General features: G+C 35.0%; 1 protein-coding gene across 2 annotated transcripts in view; it reads left to right on the forward strand.

The window, feature by feature from the left end:
• Positions 1-1,775: 1,775 nt before the first annotated feature.
• The window catches only part of LOC111053583 (cardio acceleratory peptide 2b), a 31,993-nt gene continuing 15,265 nt past the window's right edge, over positions 1,776-18,503 (forward strand). The window contains exon 1 of one of the 2 annotated variants that reach the window (XM_022340495.2): positions 1,776-1,981. In XM_022340495.2, coding sequence (XP_022196187.1) covers positions 1,888-1,981 — 94 coding nt within the window. In that variant the 5' untranslated portion in view covers positions 1,776-1,887. The remainder of the gene's footprint in view (positions 1,982-18,503) is intronic. The other variant, XM_022340496.2, reaches the window with a different exon arrangement.

The following is an 18,503-nucleotide window of genomic DNA, read 5'->3' on the forward strand; positions in this document are numbered from 1 at the left end:
TTTATTTACAATGCAAATGACACTGATGTAATAACATTGGCAGATAAAATAATAAGGTAGTCCTTGTGCTATTTTTCTTCCAAATTTATAGGTGACAAAGTCCAAGATAAGGTTAGAATTTCACGTGTACAATTTTTATAAAATTTTAGTCCAAAATAAACATTAAAACTACAAATATTGAATTTAGATGGCTTGAATTATTGAATTAATTAGAAATATTCAATTCAATTCACTTGTAACGAATGTTATTATTCAAGAAACACAAACTTGTGAACGCTAAAACATAGACCAAATTTCAATGTTAACTCAAGCCGATAGTCCTAGTAGTTGTTTTTCGTGAAGCTATGTGACGCTGGTAGTCTCTCATACTGTGCCGTTCCTACACTTTCACCCGAACAAAACAGTAATAATTGACAGTAGATGACAGTAATCAGATTGAGTTAACTGATAACCATAAATAGAAAGAAAAATAAAAATCTCATTTAAAAGTAATTTTTGACTTGAAAATGGCATGAATGTTGAAACATGTTGTGATGAAATAATTGAAAAAGGGTACTGAGATTTTTATTTTTCTTTCTTTTTTAATTACATGTAGCCCTATACAGAGAAGAGACAATAACTGATAACCAGCTTGAAATTTTGAGATTTGGAAATTTTCAAAAACATTTGGAAATTTGAAAATTTTTAACCCATACTATGGGATATCTTCTCATGCTATATTTTTTCTCTGTGGCAACAGACAACTGTAGTTTTCGATTATGTAGATTAAGGCCCGGTTGCACAACAGCCGGTTAAATTTTAACCGTGATTAATTTCACGAGAAGGCGTTTTTGGAAAGTCGGCTTCCCCGATTGGTTCTCGTGGAATTAATAACGGTTGAAATTTAACCGGCTGTTGTGCAACTCGTCTTTTCAAAAACGCCTTTTCTGATTGGTTATCGTGGAATTAATCACGGTTAAATTTAACCGGCTGTTGTGCAACCGGTCTTTTCAAGAACGCCTTCTCTGATTGGTTCTCGTGGAATTAATCACGGTTAAATTTAACCGGCTGTTGTGCAACCGGCACTGAGTAGATTAATGGTATCTTTCCCATTCCCTATATTCTTCTCATAAACACTCAACCGGATATGAGAAGGTGGAAGGAAAGGATTAACTAGGAGTTGGAAGATGTGAAAAGGATGGAAGATGAGAATAGGATGGATGATGGAAAAGGATGGAGGATGGAAAAGGATGGAAGATGGAGAAGGATTGAAGATGAAAAAGGATGCAAGATGGAAAAGGATGGAAGATGAGAAAAGGATGGAAGATGAAAAAGATGTAAGATGAGAGAAGGATGAAGATGAAAAAGGATTGAAGGTGAAAAAGGATGCAAGATGGAAAAGGATGGAAGATGAGAAAAGGATGGAAGATGAAAAAGTATGGGAGATGAGAATAGGATGGGAGATGAAAGAGGACGAAAGATGGAAAAGGATGGGAGATGAAAATGGATGTGAGAAGAAAAAGGATGGAAGATGGAAAAGGATGGAAGATGAAAAAGGATGGAAGATGAAAAAGTATGGAAAATGAAAAAAGATGGAAGATGAGAATAGGGTAGAATGGAGGTATTTAAAGGGGGGAGGAGATGTGAGAAGGGGAATTTAGGGGGATGAAACCCCTCTAGGGGAATCTAGGAGGATGAAACCCCCAAGAGGTGACCAGGTAACGGGGGTGGCTTTCATCCACCCCCAAAACGCGATGGTGGGAGATTTTCCTATAAGGTGCGCGTTCCTCCACATTTTCGATCACACGCTCTTCTCACTCCGGAGCCTGCGAAAGGGTGCAAAGAGGAATTCAAGGCGAACGGGAGCAAAGAGGAATATTCTTGGCAAAAGAGGGTGTAAAAGGAACCATGAAGTCCTCAGCGTTTGCCGCTATATCCTCCTGTGTATTATTCTTCATGGTTATTGTAGTTTCGCCAAAACTGGTTTCAACAGCTCCGTCAGGTAATTTATTCATTCATTTATTAATTTATACATTATTTGATTCAATCTATTTATTTATTCATCCAACATAAAACGGTACAACACCAGTTTTACAAGAAATAATTATAACAGAACAAGCCGTGAGGCTCGCTTCGCTCGCCATATCCGTCTGGACAGGGGGCTCCGCCCCTGGACCCCCGACTGGCTTGCTTCACTCGCCTGCATTTTTCATTTGACCATGCTTCATTCCATCATTTTCTGTTCATTTGTTCTCGATAAAGCTGAGAAAGCGCTGGAAAAGCGCAGATTTTGGGCGTATCTTTGGTGTTATTTCAAATTCCGTCTAACACAACATTATTTCACCCTAGCTTATAAGCTTCTGTACTGAATTTGAACAATTTCTGTTGAATTGTTCTCGATGAATCTGAGAAAAAGCAAACGAACGCTGGAAAACGCGGATTTTGGGCGTATCTTTGGCGTTATTTCAAATTCCTTCTAACACAACATTATTTCACCCTAGCTGAGCTTCTGTACTAAATTTGAACAATTTCAGTTCATTTCTTCTCGATAAAGCTGAGAAAACGCTGGAAAAACGCAGATTTCTAGCGTATCTTTGACGTTATTGCAAATTCCTTCTAACACAACATTATTTACACCCTAGCTGAGCTTCTGTACTAAATTTGAACATTTCCGTTCATTTCTTCTCGATAAAGCTGAGAAAACGCTGGAATAACGCAGATTTTGAGCGTATCTTTGGAATTTTTTCCAAATCCGTTCTTAGTGCGCCTCTAAAGGGCCAACTGAACATACCTAACAAATTTGAGCGTTTTTGGTCCGGTAGATTTTTAGTTGTGCGAGTGAGTGAGTGCCATTTCGCTTTTATATATCGATAGAAACAGATACAAGCGAAGAAAGTAATCATCGAAACATTTTCTGAAAAACTAGAATTTTCCACCCTATTAACGTGTGATTATCTGCAAAATATATGCAGCACTTCATGAAGATGTCATTCAATTATTTATTGATTTTTCAATATCTATTCATTCATTCAACTTCGAACGGTACAACACTAATTTTACAAGAAATATAACAGTATAGAAACATATAGTCTACAAGCCAAATAGCTATTTTCTAAATATTTTCTGAAAAACTATATCATTCTATCCGATAGTAAGGTACTCGTTATAATGGCAGTGTTTAATAAGCAATGGTATTGCTATCCTTGTCTATTATTTGACAAGGGGATATCGCTATCTCTTTGCTTTGCTTTTTGCTTTGATTAACATAGGTGTTGCTCTGATTAACATTGATGTATTTGATTAACATAGGTGTTGCTTTCCTTGTCTATCATTCAACAAAGCGGATAGCGCTATCTCTTTCTTGCTTTGCTCTGCTGTCAGATCGTCTTCTTACAATGTAGAATTAATAATTAATTGACATATTTCATCTTAATTATGAAGCTTCGTTATGAAATTCTTGAAAAATATAATTTTTTGCTCAATAAAATTCAATTGATTATTTTAAACGAGAATGAACAGTTAATATTACATCAATAAACCTGTATCAGCGACAGTCTATAGAAGGCGTTTATAGGATCGGCAACATTGTTCTCCTATCTTTCTCCACTGCCATTATAGCGTGGAGCTCACTATAAAAACATTGAATTATCTGACTAATAAGCCATAATCTATTAAGACTTTTTCCTGATTGATTATTTATTTATTTATTTACATTGTGTACAAACACTTAACATGAGGAAAGGCACAACAGGCTCATGCCCAAAACTGTCCCATTTCCAATTTATACTATACTGTCCAAATCAAAATGTTGGTTATGTCACTTTCACTTTTCAAAATACAATTTACACTCTTCAATACGCAGATAAACGAGCAAATTTTGAATCAAATAAATACCATTAGAATCTGAAATTAAAAAATCTAGAACAATAACTAAATAATTATTCAAAAAGTCTAAATTTTGAATGAAACTAGAAATTTTTGAGCTAAAAACTTCTCACTTTATAGAAAACTACAGCTGACTGTGTATTATATGGAGTGTAATTATGGAGTGTAATATTGTAGCTTTGAAAATGTGTAGTAAAAAATGCCTTACTCTTTGAAGTTTTTTTTTAGAGTTTTTTCTAGAGTATTATAGAGATTTTCTAGTGTATTATAGAGTTTTTTCTAGAGTATTATAGAGTGAGATATTGGAGCTCTGAAAATGTTTACCGGTAAAAAAACAATATAGCGTTCGAAATTTCTACTTTAGACACGTAGAACGACCTGAAAAAGATACAGTAATTCTTAAAGATTTACTTCTCAAATGCCTGTTGCACAGAAGCCAGTTAAATTGTATTTGTGATTAATAATTACACTCAAACTAATCAGAGAAGCTTTTCGAGAATGCCTTCTCTGATTGGTTCTCGTGATATTCATTTATTCACACACACACACACATAAGATACATCAATATGAAATAAAAATTAATTACATCAATAATAAAACATTACAGTATAAAATAAATAACATAAATATGAGAACACAATACAATGATATGAATCGCGATTAAAATTTAACCGGCTTCTATGCAACCGTGGCTTAGAAACTATACCTTTGACTAGTTCATGAAAAGAGCTAATATGACTATAGGATTGAGTCAACAGTGAATTTTTCAACATAATATAGCCCTATACCATGGATATCTTCTTATGCTATCTTCTTCCTTTGATATCAATGAATAACACAGTTATCAGATGGGCACGTTAAACAGATGGTACCGGCTGATATATATCAATCGTGAGGCCCCTTAACAGCTTGATTTATATTTAATTCTTGGCGAGGTTGGACTTCCGTCAGGCACTTCTACTAATAAAAACCATACGAATATCTTTCTATTGTATAAAAAAGTTGAGATAATAACCTTACCGTACTTTGGACAATTATATTCCATTGAACTGAATTTTAGGTGAGTGAGAAGAAGATTTGAGCTAACGTCTTTTTTTAATGAAATTTAATAGATTGATCATCATACAGAATATATTGTCCAATATCTTCATGATTTTCTTGAAACAATGAGGATTGGAATGTCAACTTCAATCACAAATTACTAGTTTGAACAAAATATTCGGATATACTCTGAAGCAAAGACCCGGTTGACAAAAGCCGGTTAAATTTTAACCGTGATTAACTTTACGAGAACCAATTAGAGAAAGCGTTTTTGAAAAGACAGCTTCTCTGATCGGTTCTCGTGGAATTAATCACGGTTAAAATTTAACCGGCTTTTGTGCAACCGGCACTAAGTGTCTTAATTCGAACCAAGCTATTATGAGGTGTTTTGTTATGGAATAACTTATTATTGATAAAACAAAATAAAACTTGTAGCACCCTTTATTTATTAAAAAACTTAAAATAGTTGAACAACTAGTTTCGTTTCTAAAACCATCTTCAGGTTCTAAAATAATCTAAAAGCAGCCCATTTCAATAAGTGTCCTATTATTGATTCATTAGTATAGTATTCAACTCCGAATCCTTGAAAAAATCCCTCTTTCGAAAATTGGAGTGGAAAATGTCCTGAGGGAAAATTGTGAATAACTTTACGAGAACCAATCAGAGAAATCGTTTTTGAAAAGACGGCTTCTCTGATCGGTTCTCGTGGAATTAATCACGGTTAAAATTTAACCAGCTTTTGTGCAACCGGCACTATGTCTCCTAACTCGAACCAAGCTATTTTGAGGTGTTTTGTTATGGAAAATTTGATTATTGATTTACTAGTATAGTGTTCAACTCCGAATCCTTGAAAAATTCTCTGTTTCGAAAATTGGAGAGGAAGATGTCCTGAGGGAAAATTCTTGTAAACCTCGAATGTCAAGGACAAGAAAGTGTGATTAATAAATAGCATTCCTATCTCAATTATCAGAAAATTCATTATAAATCTCCATGATACAATAATATAGTCATCCTCTCAAACTGTTCTTCAAATCTCAATGGACTTCTTATCTTTTCTACTCCAAATTTCCACAGACATTGCTTCATTAACAATAATCCAGTTTGTATAGTCAATCGTTCTATGTGCCTCGACAACATTCCATAAACTCGGCAACGCTGTTATACTATCTTCCTGCACTGCCATTATAACGTGGACCTCACTATAATCATCTTCTCAAGCCGAACTTCAAATTTTAATAAGCTCTCTCTTTCCTAATTTGCACAGACATTGCGATAATTCAGTTTGGACAGTGAATCGTTTTGTGTACCTCAAGTTTTGCATTATTCTTGCTTCTTGCTAGATAATCTAAGGTATCTGTGAAGGTCTTTACCTCTAATCCATAACTTTTATCATTACTCTTCTTGTTCCAAATGATTGGAACAATCATATTCTTGTTCCAAATGATTGGAACAATCATATTCTTGTTCCAAATGATTGGACCAACCATATTCTTGTTCCAAATGATTGGAACAATCATATTCTTGTTCCAAATGATTGGAACAATCATATTCTTGTTCCAAATGATTGGAACAATTATATTCTAGTTCTAAATGATTGGACCAATCATATTCTTGTTCCCAATGATTGAAACAATCATATTCTTGTTCCAAATGATTGGAACAATCATAATCTTGTTCCAAATGATTGGAACAATCATATTATTGTTCCAAATGATTGTGGAGGAATCTGTACCTCTTATTCAGAACTTTTCCCATTGGAATACTGTAGTGAGGTGCACGCGATAATGATAGCAATGGTATTGCTATCCTTGTCTATCATTCAACAAAGCGGATAGCACTATCTCTTTCTCGCTTTGCGCTGTTGCCAGATCGTCTTTTAACAATGTAGAAGTGATAATTAATTAACAAAATATATAATCCTTATCATGGAAATTCATTATGAAATTATTGAAAGAAAATTCATTTCTTGCTGAAGAAAATTTATTGATTATTTTAAACGAGAATGAACAGTTAATATTACATCAATAAACCTGTATCAGCTACCGTCTATAGACAAGAATTATTAGAATTGAAACCATTTTGGGCGTAATTTAGCCTGTGGTACTTCTCTATTAGTTGTATAATTTTGAATGATTGAATAAAGAAACAAGACAAGTGGATCGGCGACGTTGTTCTCCTATCTTTCTTCACTGCCATTATAACGTGGACTGTGGTATTCAGCACACATTTCAAATCAGATGATGAAACATGGTAGTTTTTGTAGTTTTTCAACGTTCGCCCTCCAAACATTGACCTAATTAATATATTGTGATATAGCTTCACATACTGTTTTTTCAACAGTCACGACCATTAAATTCGGTTTAACATTGAAATATGAGGATGTGAACCATGTATCAACAATATTCAGATGAGTTGAAACTTTTAAAAGAGGCAGAACCTAGATGTATGACTCCCACAGGGCGTTGATTGGGGAATCAGTGCTTCATTCGGAAACTTCAAATCAAATTTGACTGAGCAACAGAGAGGCTCAGTTAACAGTTAACAAGTTAACAGTTAATAGTTAACAAGTTAACAGTTAACAAGTTAACAGTTAACAAGTTAACAGTTAACAAGTTAACAAGTTAACAAGTTAACAGTTAACAAGTTAACAGTTAACAAGTTAACAGGTAAGAGTTAACAAGTTAACAGTTAACTTGTTAGTCTTGCACTCATACATCAATACAGTCCTCAACATAAAAAACAGGTTGATTTGTGGAGGTTTGATACGGGAAACCATTTGAAAGGATTATTTGTTCCTAACTCAATTTGAAAACAGAACTAGCTGGTTTCGGTTTCTATCAATTTCACTGAAATGAAATATACATTACTCGTTAAGTTGTACACCTGAAAATTTCGGAAGCATAACACATGTTACAATTAACAAAAGCACCACAAATTTTCCAAAATAGAAACCACATAAGATACAAACTACAAAAAGGCAAATTAGTTCAATATTTTCAATGCATTCTGGAGTCGAATAAGGAGCTCTCCTCAGTAAAATCGAGTTAATTTTCAAGGAAAATCTCAAATATATTCTAGATTTGAGAAGAGTTGGTTGAATATTTATTTTGAACACTTAAATTACGATATAGCAGTCCGATTGCTGTCAATCAGATTCAACCAATCGAATCAAATCACACTGCTATGTCGTAATTTAAGTGTTCAAAAGTTATCCCGTCTTTCGGAGGAGACGATAAGCCGTCGGTCCCGACTACCTAAAAAGTAGTCGTCATCATCATCCCTCTCACTCATCACCCACGCACAAGCATTAGAGCGTAGGTGGGCATCACCCTCAGTATTATTATTATTATCATTATCATTAACAAGCAGTTTGTAATGGGAAGGAACATTGAAGAGTATATATTTCTATCTCACTTTGAAACGGTCCTTTTCGAAGAGGGCCACTTCATGTTTCGAGTAACCCAGGATCGAGCTAAGTTCCTAGAGTGAGATCCACGTTATAATGACAGTAAATGATTAACATTGGTGTTGCTATCCTTGTCTATCAATCGTCAAATCAGATAGCGAATGTATAAAAAAATCATAGTGTTCTGTATCAAGTTGAGATGATACTGTATCATGGGTGGTGATACTGTATGATATTGTGTTGATACTGTATCATGTTGTGTTGATACTGTATCATGTTGTGCTTGTTCTTGTTCTATAGTGAGGTCACGTTATAATGACAGTATTTGATCAACATTGGTGTTGCTATCCTTGTCTATCATCCGACAAAGCAGATAACAACGTTGTGGAGGTAGAAAACATGTATTTCTGTCTTTATCAATTCATCTCAAATTAATTAATTTATTATTCTTATTGTATTTTTTCATTTAAAGAAAATAGGTATTGTATACACTATTTTAGATAGTTCTTAGTTTTATTTAGTTATATATTTTTCTCTCTTTCGTTTTCGTTTTCAATAAATATTGTTTTTTTCTGTCTCTCTGATGCTCCTCCATGCGGACGTGACTTAGTCACTTGCATGGTAGAATATTTCTGTATATTATGTGAAATTTCTGCAAGTGCAATTTTGTAATTATTTTGTTTTTTTATACGGAAATAAAGAAAGAAAGAGAGAAAAGGATAGCACTATCTGCTTTGTCGGATAATATCAGCAACAATGTCAATCAAATACTGCAATTATAATGTGAACCTCTCTATAGAGGTAATATAACAAACTCACTCAAATTCTTCAATGAATAACTCTCTCCACAGAGAGTTTCAAAGATATTACAATAAGATCCAAAAATCGTTCAGTTTTCTCATTTGATTGTGGAAAGACTCAATCTACAGATAGAGATGAAAGCAAATGATTGTCGATTTTTAACGTTGAAAAGTGACAGAGAATCGTTATTGTTTGTATCTCATGGTTCAGGTGCCACGACTCGAAATCTCTCTCTAGGGAACGCTTTGGCAGAATGATTTCTCGTTTTTTATGCCAGCTCTGTTTCACAGCAGAGAATGGATATTTGCTGTTTGGGGCGCATTATTTGCTCCAGCTAAATTCAAACCAGAGAAAGTCTAGTCTGCTATGATCATGACGTTGCTTGTCTATGCTATTAGTGCAAGCTGAAAACGTACTTGTATAAGCCGATTCTTTCCTTTATTATGATTAATATCGGGGACCGAGCTTCGCTCTGAAGTACAAAAGCATAACAATTGTATTACGAAAGAAGAAATTATAATAACACTAGCCGTCAGGCTCGCTTCGCTCGCCATATCCGTCTAGCCAGGGGGCTCCGCCCCCTGGACCCCCGACTGGATCGTCCAAGAATGAGATCAGCAGGCTCGCTTCGCTCGCCTGCATTTTTCATTTGAGCATTTTTATCATATGTTAGGACGATCCAGTCGGGGATCCAGACTAAACGTCTGGCTGAACGGATATGGCGAGCGAAGCAAGCCTGACGGCTAGTAATATAATATTCCCAGGAATAGCTCTGATTGAAGTAGCAGTGCCCAATCAATTTTCCCGCGATAAATGAATTTCAATCTTCAACTTGGTGCCAACCTAACAAAGTCAACTCAACTTAATGCCAACCTGACAAAATTATTAATTTAGTTGCCAGTTAACAACTGTTTCAAAGAGGTACTCTATCTAGATTATAGTTCTATAGTAACATATGATATGGAAATTACAATTATAATTGAGAGATCGGGAGAAGAAGAATATACATGCTAAGAGACAAACTTTAAACCCTTGAAAACAACCCTTAGAGTTAAAATATTGCCAAAAGATTTCTTAGTGCGCCTCTAAAGGGCCAACTGAACATACCTACCAAATTTGAACGTTTTTGGTCCGGTAGATTTTTAGTTCTGCGAGTGAGTGAGTGAGTGAGTGAGTGAGTGAGCCAGTCAGTCAGTCAGTCAGTGAGTGAGTGCCATTTTGCTTTTATATATATAGATTCATACAGAAATGTTCTATCTAATCACAGTAAATTGAGATTAATTTCCAGTGGAATGTAAAAATTTCCCTCACAAAGGTCCAGTTGCACAAAAGCCGGTTGAATTTCAATCCTGATAAACTGCACGTAACCAAATCAGAGAAGACCATTTCGAAAAGATCCATCTACTGGAATCAATCAGGATTTAAAATAACCCAGCTTTTTTGCAACCGGCACTAAGTACCTGATTGAATGATTACAAAAGTTCAACAGCTGAGTCATAATTTTGGCACAGTCCAAAGTAGATATCCCATGGTGTAGGGCGTTTATGTCGCAACTTTTACTGTTATCCCAAGCCGATTACTGTCGATTATTGTTGATTTTTACTGTTTTGACCGGGTAAAAGTGTATGAACGGCACAATATGAGAGACTACCAGCGTCATAAAGCTTCATGGGAAAGAACTACGTGGGCTATAGGCTTGAAATAACAGTAAAAGTTGCGACATAAACGCCCTATACCATGGGATATCTACTTATGCTATTGTTTCTCTATGGTCCCACCCATGAACTCGCTCACTCACTTCCATCACCAACAGACGAAGAAATAATTATTATCAGCTGTTTTTCAAAGGATGAATAATGATTATCCTTTTAATGTCCTTCAGCGAGTTTTCCCAGGGATGAGACCTAGTGCAATCGAATCTTTATATTATAAACCTACTATGTTCTGAGTTTCGTGAGAATCGTTAGAGCCGTTCTCGAGATCCGGTGAAATATAAACATATAAACATCTTAACATCTAAACATCTAAACATCTAAACATATAAACAGAAGTTGCTCGTTTAATAGTATAGGATAGAAGATCACAGGTCTACAAGTGAGTTGATGTGATATCACATTTATATTTTTGCCAAAGATCAGATGGAAATGATTGGGAAGATCAAGGATTTATAACGTTCAAATTAGTCATTACGTTTGTAGGCGACATCAAAAATGAGCAGACATCATCATTTAATGTATATTATAATGAGGGAAAGAAAACCAATAAATTTGTGCTACATAATCGTTTGCTATTTCATCAGAGAACACAAACGTTGAATACATAAACAAGTTCAAAGTAGTTGTTGGAATGATTAAATTACAGCATCATTCCGAATCGAAAGTAGAATAAACAATATTGTTTTTGTTGCCTCTGTATTTTCAGTGTTCATCGATTACGTGTTCAAAAGGCTTTATAATTATAAACAGTAGTTGTGTCTGTTGTTACATAGGCTACAGTTTATACACAACAATGTCAGAAACTTTCAGATCAATGTATCGTCAGGGAATGCTTGAGAAATATTTGAATTTGAACTTATCAATAAACTACCTTGTTCCAATAAGAATAAATATCGGGGCACCGAACTTCGCTCGTTATTTTTATTCATTGATAAACAGAACACAATTCTCTAAAATGATTGTGTTTATATTTCACAGCTGACGACTATACGTCATCTTATGAACTTCGGGGATGCGTATTTTGATATTTCGCAGAATCACTCGCTCACTTATTACTATCCACAGACGACGAAAGTCTCAGCTGTTTCAGCCAAGGATAGATAAAGTTCAAATAAAGCCAAGTTCAATAAATCCTTTTAATGTCGTTCAGCGAGTTTTCCCAAGGATGATACCTAGTGCAAACGAATTTCCATATCATAAAGTTACTATGCTCCAAATTTCGTGAAAATCGTTAGAGCCGTTTTCGAGATCCGTTGAACATAAATAGCCAGATGAAAATATGAATGAATAACCAGATATAAAAATAGATAAATTGCTCACTTGATATAATATTGTGAAGCAATTGCTTTGTTTGGAAATGGAGCATTTGCGATGGTATGGGAGATTAGAGTCCTTTATCCTTGTGGCTACAATCTATTCTAGCTTATACACTATTCTATGAATAGAATCTTACAAAGAATGAGAAATTATTATCAATCAGAATGAAGAGTAGATGCAATTTGAATATCGATGATATATAATATTGAGATGAAACTATGAGTACATCGGCTGTGTTTCAACAAATAATTGTCGACTCTCTCTGAAAAGGATAGAAAATGATATCAAGACAAGACAAATAAGAGGAGAGCAGTAAGTAAGAATGGAGAGAGAGAAAGAGAACATATTTATGAGTGAGAGCTGGGGAAAGAGAGAGAATGGAATGTAATTATATATAGGCCCAATTGAATTCCATATTACTTAAAATAACATTCTCTGTATGGGAGAGAGATTGTAATCTTGGAGCAAGATGTCACCAACACTTCTAAATTAAGCTACCAATAGGAAACGAGAGTCAGTATGACGAAACTCTGATAGTATAGACTCCGCCTACTCTCTCTTCTGATTGGTCGATGGTCTTTGAAGTAGGCCTACGTAATACCAAACTCTGCCAATAGGTGGCAGCATGTGCTTAGTGAGAAGTTCGAATTGATCGTTGACGATTCTCTTGCTTTTTTTATAGAGAGTTTCCAAGAGCTTTGGGGAATAGAGCAAAACTCACGCTTCACATTCAAGTGCATCTGTCATCTGTCAAGTGCATCAAGTGTTATAGGCCTTTCTTCAAGATTTCAGTACGTCAATATTTGCGGAGCATGGGTCACCTGCTATAGTGAGGTCCACGTTATAATGGCAGTGTTTGATTAGCAATGGTATCGCTATCCTTGTCTATCATTCAACTAAGCGGATAGTGCTATCTCTTTCTCGCTTTGCTCTGTTGCCAGCACAAAGAAGATAGAGATTCCTTCTACTTTGTGGTTGCCAGTTCATCTTTTAACAATGTAGGCCTAGAGCTTATAATTGATTGAAAAAATATTCATCTTAATTATGAAGATTCATTATGAAGTTATTGAAAAAATATAATTTCTTGCCTAATACAATATAATTGATTATTTTAAACGAGAATGATCAGTTTCTACATCAATAAACAAGTATCAGCTACAGTCAATAGAAGGCATTGACAAGACAGAGGATAGGCAACGTTATTCTCCTATCTCTCTCCACTGCCATTATAACGTGGACTTCACTATAGGAACAACAGAGATAAAAACTTGAAGCAAATAAATTCATTCCCAGTCTTTAAGTGAAGTTTTTATTCCAATTAAATGTTCCACAAATAAATTGATCAATCGTCAATCTCGGAACTCGTTACTGCACAATCTAATCACAGGGACAACCAATAAAAGGGAAAGCGAGATAGAAAATCAGGGAGGAGGAAGGGACTGAGAGATTGGAAATTTTAAATTTGCAATTTCAAATTTTTGCTGATAGCTGTGTCGTCGGGAGAAGGCGACGCTTATTGGTCGCCTGGGGGCTTTCTGATCATTTCTCAGCCGAAGCTCCATCAAAAATTGTGGAGCAAAGCTAACCAAACATGACAAATGAGCCGAGATTGGAATATCGCAAAATTGGGATGCCTTGCTATTTGTTGTATCAGCCAAGCTTCTTGCTCTTGAAACTTCATGAATTCATGAATCTCCACATTTATTGAATTTTTCCCACTAACAGTCGTTGGATCAATAAGCCAAGCTTGCTCTTAAAAATTCATGAATCTTCACATTTATTTAATTTTGTCTAATAAAAGTCGTCAGATCATAGCCCTGAAATAGATCAGTTTCACACTATCAATAGAGATATTGTGGAATTACTAGTAGTTCTGTGAACAGTAGACCTCGCGCAATAATAATCCACAGCTGCTCTACTACTTTCCATCAGAGTAAATTCTGTCCTGTCCTGTCGTGTCGGCGAAATATCGGTGTATGAACGACTAATGGCTGTTTGGGTTGTTTCATCGACAATGCTAATTGACCGAGCGAAGTGAGGTCTAAGATTCAAGTTGACAGTTTGGCATTTCTTTAAATGTTTAAATGTTGCGCATTTACGGCGAAACGCGGTAATAGATTTTCATGAAATTTGACAGGTATGTTCCTTTCTAAATTGCGCGTCGACGTATGTACAAGGTTTTTGGAAATTTTGCATTTCAAGGATAATATAAAAGGAAAAAGGAGCCTACTTCATACGCCAATATTAGAGTAAAAATCCGACTATAGAATTATTCATCATAAATCAGCTGTTTAGTGGACTATAATACTACCCCTTCAAAAACATTGAACATCTTGAAAATGTATCTTTCCATCAACGTTGTAGACAGTTGCAGCCAGACCTGATAACAGCGCTCACACTCACATTCCGGGACGACACGTCACGGTACAATAGGACAGAAAGCTCTATGTTTACTTAGGATTTTTTCTAGACATTTCTTATTGACAAATTATTTATTAATTTTTGAGAAAACATAACAACTGGTCAATGTAACTTACTGAGCGCGAGGTCTACTGGTCACAGAACTACTAGTAATTTGTTGTTAACAACAGACTAAGCTACTATCATTAAAAGCTTACCGAGTTGAAAGCAGAGAAAAGTCGAAAGAAAATACTATGCTACTTCAAGTTATCAATTGAATGCCTCACTGCATGCAATTAATAGTCCACACAACAGCTGTGTTTTCAATAAGTTATATTGAGATATTGAATCACATGCGTCGTTGCATGCAATTCATAATCCACTCGACAGCTGATTTATGATGAATAATTCTATAATCTGATTTTTACTCTAATATTGGCGTATGAAGGAGGCTCCTTTTCCTTTTATATTATCCTTGAAATGCACATTTTCCAAAAACCTTGTACGTCGACGCGAAATTGGAAAAGGAACATACCTGTCAAATTTCATGAAAATCTATTGCTGCGTTTCGCCGTAAATTCGGAACATAAATATAAACATAAATAAAGAGAAATGCAAAACCGTCGACTTGAATCTTAGACCTCACTTCGCTTGGTCAATTAAGGTCAAATAAGAGCTACCACTCCAATTATTATCTATTAATCTATCTGTCAATCAATTATCTATTCTACATTGTTAAAAGACGATCTGGCAACAGAGCAAAGCGAGAAAGAGATTGCGCTATCCGCATTGTTGAATGATAGACAAGGATAGCAATACCATTGCTAATCAAACAGTGCCATTATAACGTGGACCTCACTAAAGTCAGTATTCCTCATAGACAGCACCAAAAAAGACCACTGAAAATGATGCTTTAGTGCATTGAAACTTAAGTTTAAATTATGTGGAGCGGACAATATCGCTTTTATTTCACCTTTGTTAATTTGTTACTGTAAACAAACATTCATATCTCCCATGCCTAAATGAGGTGATATTGGAATATAGCAGAATGGCACTACCTTGTTATAGTGAGGTCCACGTTATAATGGCAGTGGAGAAATATGGGAGAACAGCGTTGCCGATTCTCTGCCTTGACACTGCCTTCCATAGAGGATAGCTGTTACCCGTCTATCTGATGTAATATTAACTGGTAATTCACGTTCAAAATAATCAATTTTATACTTCATTTTTATCAACGAAATATATCTACATATTTGAGATTAGATATTTTGTTTCTTGATTATGATTCTATATTTTTGGAAACCGATCTGGCAACGTTGCGGAGCTAGAGGAGGATAAAGCTATCTGCTTTGTCGAATGATAGACAAGGTTAGCAAGAACAATGTCAATCAAATACTGCCATTATAAAGTTGGCCTCATTATAGATGATGATATTCCAATTACTAATTCAATATCTGTAAGTTTAAGTGCGTCACCCATGATAAGGTTACGTTACTTGACAAATAATAATACAGAAATAGCGCTACAAAGTCAAGGTCTTCTACATTGAGCACGGAGAGGTGAATAGCTGCAGTGAAGTACTTGCTAAATATTTAGATTAAAACTTGAAGGTGTTGAGTTAACAGAAGCTGAAGTCTAATTATTGGGTGGCAGACTTGAAGTATGTTCCTATTTGAGACATCATCATTTTATCAGATACGTCTCTGATAAAGTGCGTACAGACTTATGCGCCATAACGAAGCGCATTTCACTTTTGATCAGGTGATAATATCGAGTGACCTGGCTGGCTCAGGTCTGGTGTCAGAGTTTTCAGGTCGCAACTGATCAATTTCAGGGCCTCTGACATGACCTAACAACTGCTTTTTAGGCAGCCAAGACTGACGGCTTAACGTGTCCATCCGAAACACTATTATATGTTCTGTGTTTTATTATTATTTAGCATCTGGTGATGCTATTCTTATTATACCAGGTTTGTAGAAAGATCTTTCCATAGACCTCTGTATTATATCTGTATTCTTACAAAACAGTAATAAGATATAATAAGCATAGCAACAGCTGGTGATTTTTTTCTTCTTTTTTTGTAATACTGTATCTATTATACATTTTTGACAATTCCTATACTCTGATTAGAGTCTCTGGGAAGCTTTAAAAACAAACAAACAAATGAAAAAGTGAGATGACCGTGTTCGTGGCGCTAAAGTCTATACGCATTTACTAAATCAGATCATAGACTTAGGCGCCCGTATGAAGATACTCGGTTTAGTGCCGTTTGCACAGTATCGGTTTAAAGTAAATTTCATTTCATAAATTTCAGTCCATCCTGATCTGGATTAAATCCATATCACGTCTTGTTTGTTATAATGTGTTTCATTTTGAGTTTAAGCCACCAGCTTATTGAATTCAGTTCAAGCTTTGATTGTGCAAACGGCCCTTAAACGGAGAAATGTCAGCTAATCGTTTGAACCTCGTAAGAAAAACATCATGATAAATGCAATCAGATCTACAAGTAAACGTGGTTTAGTGTTAACGAAGTGTTAGCATATGATCCTGAGTAAACTTTAGTTTACTTACAGTTTAGATCTGTAATTAGATACAAGATTTTAAACGGAGAAATGTCAGCTAATCGTTTGAACCTCGTCAGAAAAACATCATAATAAATGCAATCATATCTACAAGTAAACGTGGTTTAGTGTTAACGTAGTGTTAGCATAATGACCCTAAGTAAACTTTAGTTTATTCACAAATAAGATCTGTGATTAGATACAAGATTTTCCTGGAAACTAGTATGGTTTTCTAAGAAAACTCTCCATAACCCGTAACTTTATACTCTATAATCCCTAGAAATGAGGAAACTTCATTGAAAGATGAAGATTGTCGTATGATTCGGTTGGAGGGAGAAGTGTGGGCACACCTCGCAAAATATCTATCAATTTATAATAAATGAATAAATAAGTGAATAGAATATGGATGTAATGAGGAGTTTGAAGTCGAAACAGGCAAATCGCCTAATCCTTACAGGAGTAGGACGTTATCACAAGACACTACATTAGAAAATCAATAAGACACTAATTACGAGAAATGATTAATTTAGAAATGAACATGTAGTCAATCATATAAACTGAATAAACAAATGAACTAAACGATTTCCTTCACTAAAAGTGTTTTTATATCTTTTTCCTCTGCCATTATTGACCGAGCTAAGATTCAAGTCGACGGTTTGGCATTTCTTTTAATGTTTAAATGTTTAAATGGTTAAATATTTGAATGTTTGAATGTTGAAATGTTTGAATGTTGAAATGTTCAAATGTTTAAATGTTTAAATGTTTGAATGTTTGAATGTTTAAATGTTTGAATGTTTGAATGTTTGAATGTTTGAATGTTTGAATGTTTGAATGTTTGAATGTTTGAATATTTGAATGTTTGAATGTTTGAATGTTTGAATGTTTGAATGTTTGAATGTATAAATGTTTATATTTTGCGCATTTACGGCGAAACGCGGTAATAGATTTTCATGAAATTTGACAGGTATGTTCCTTTTTTAATTGCACGTCGACGTATATACAAGGTTTTTTTTTGGAAATTTTGCATTTCAAGGATAATATGAAAGGAAAAAGGAGCCTCCTTTAAACGCCAATATCAGAGTAGAAATCAGACTATAGAATTATTCATCATAAATCAGCTGACAAGTGATTACACAGATGTGTTGAGAAGCCAGTCTATTGCTGTATTTCCATAAGGTCTATAGTTTCAATCAGGTACTTGTGGATGAGAATACTGCGTGAGGTCTACTGTTCACAGAACTACTAGTAATATAGATCTCACTATTAGTTTGGACATGGCCAATCTATAGTAGTTACAATATAGATCTGCCATGGTTTGGATGACTAGCAACAACATATATATGTGATCACATGTCAAGAGCAACCACATATTGACAACCTTATCAATATTATAACATC

Source organism: Nilaparvata lugens, chromosome 12, assembly GCF_014356525.2.
Source record: "Nilaparvata lugens isolate BPH chromosome 12, ASM1435652v1, whole genome shotgun sequence".
NCBI lineage: Eukaryota > Metazoa > Arthropoda > Insecta > Hemiptera > Delphacidae > Nilaparvata > Nilaparvata lugens.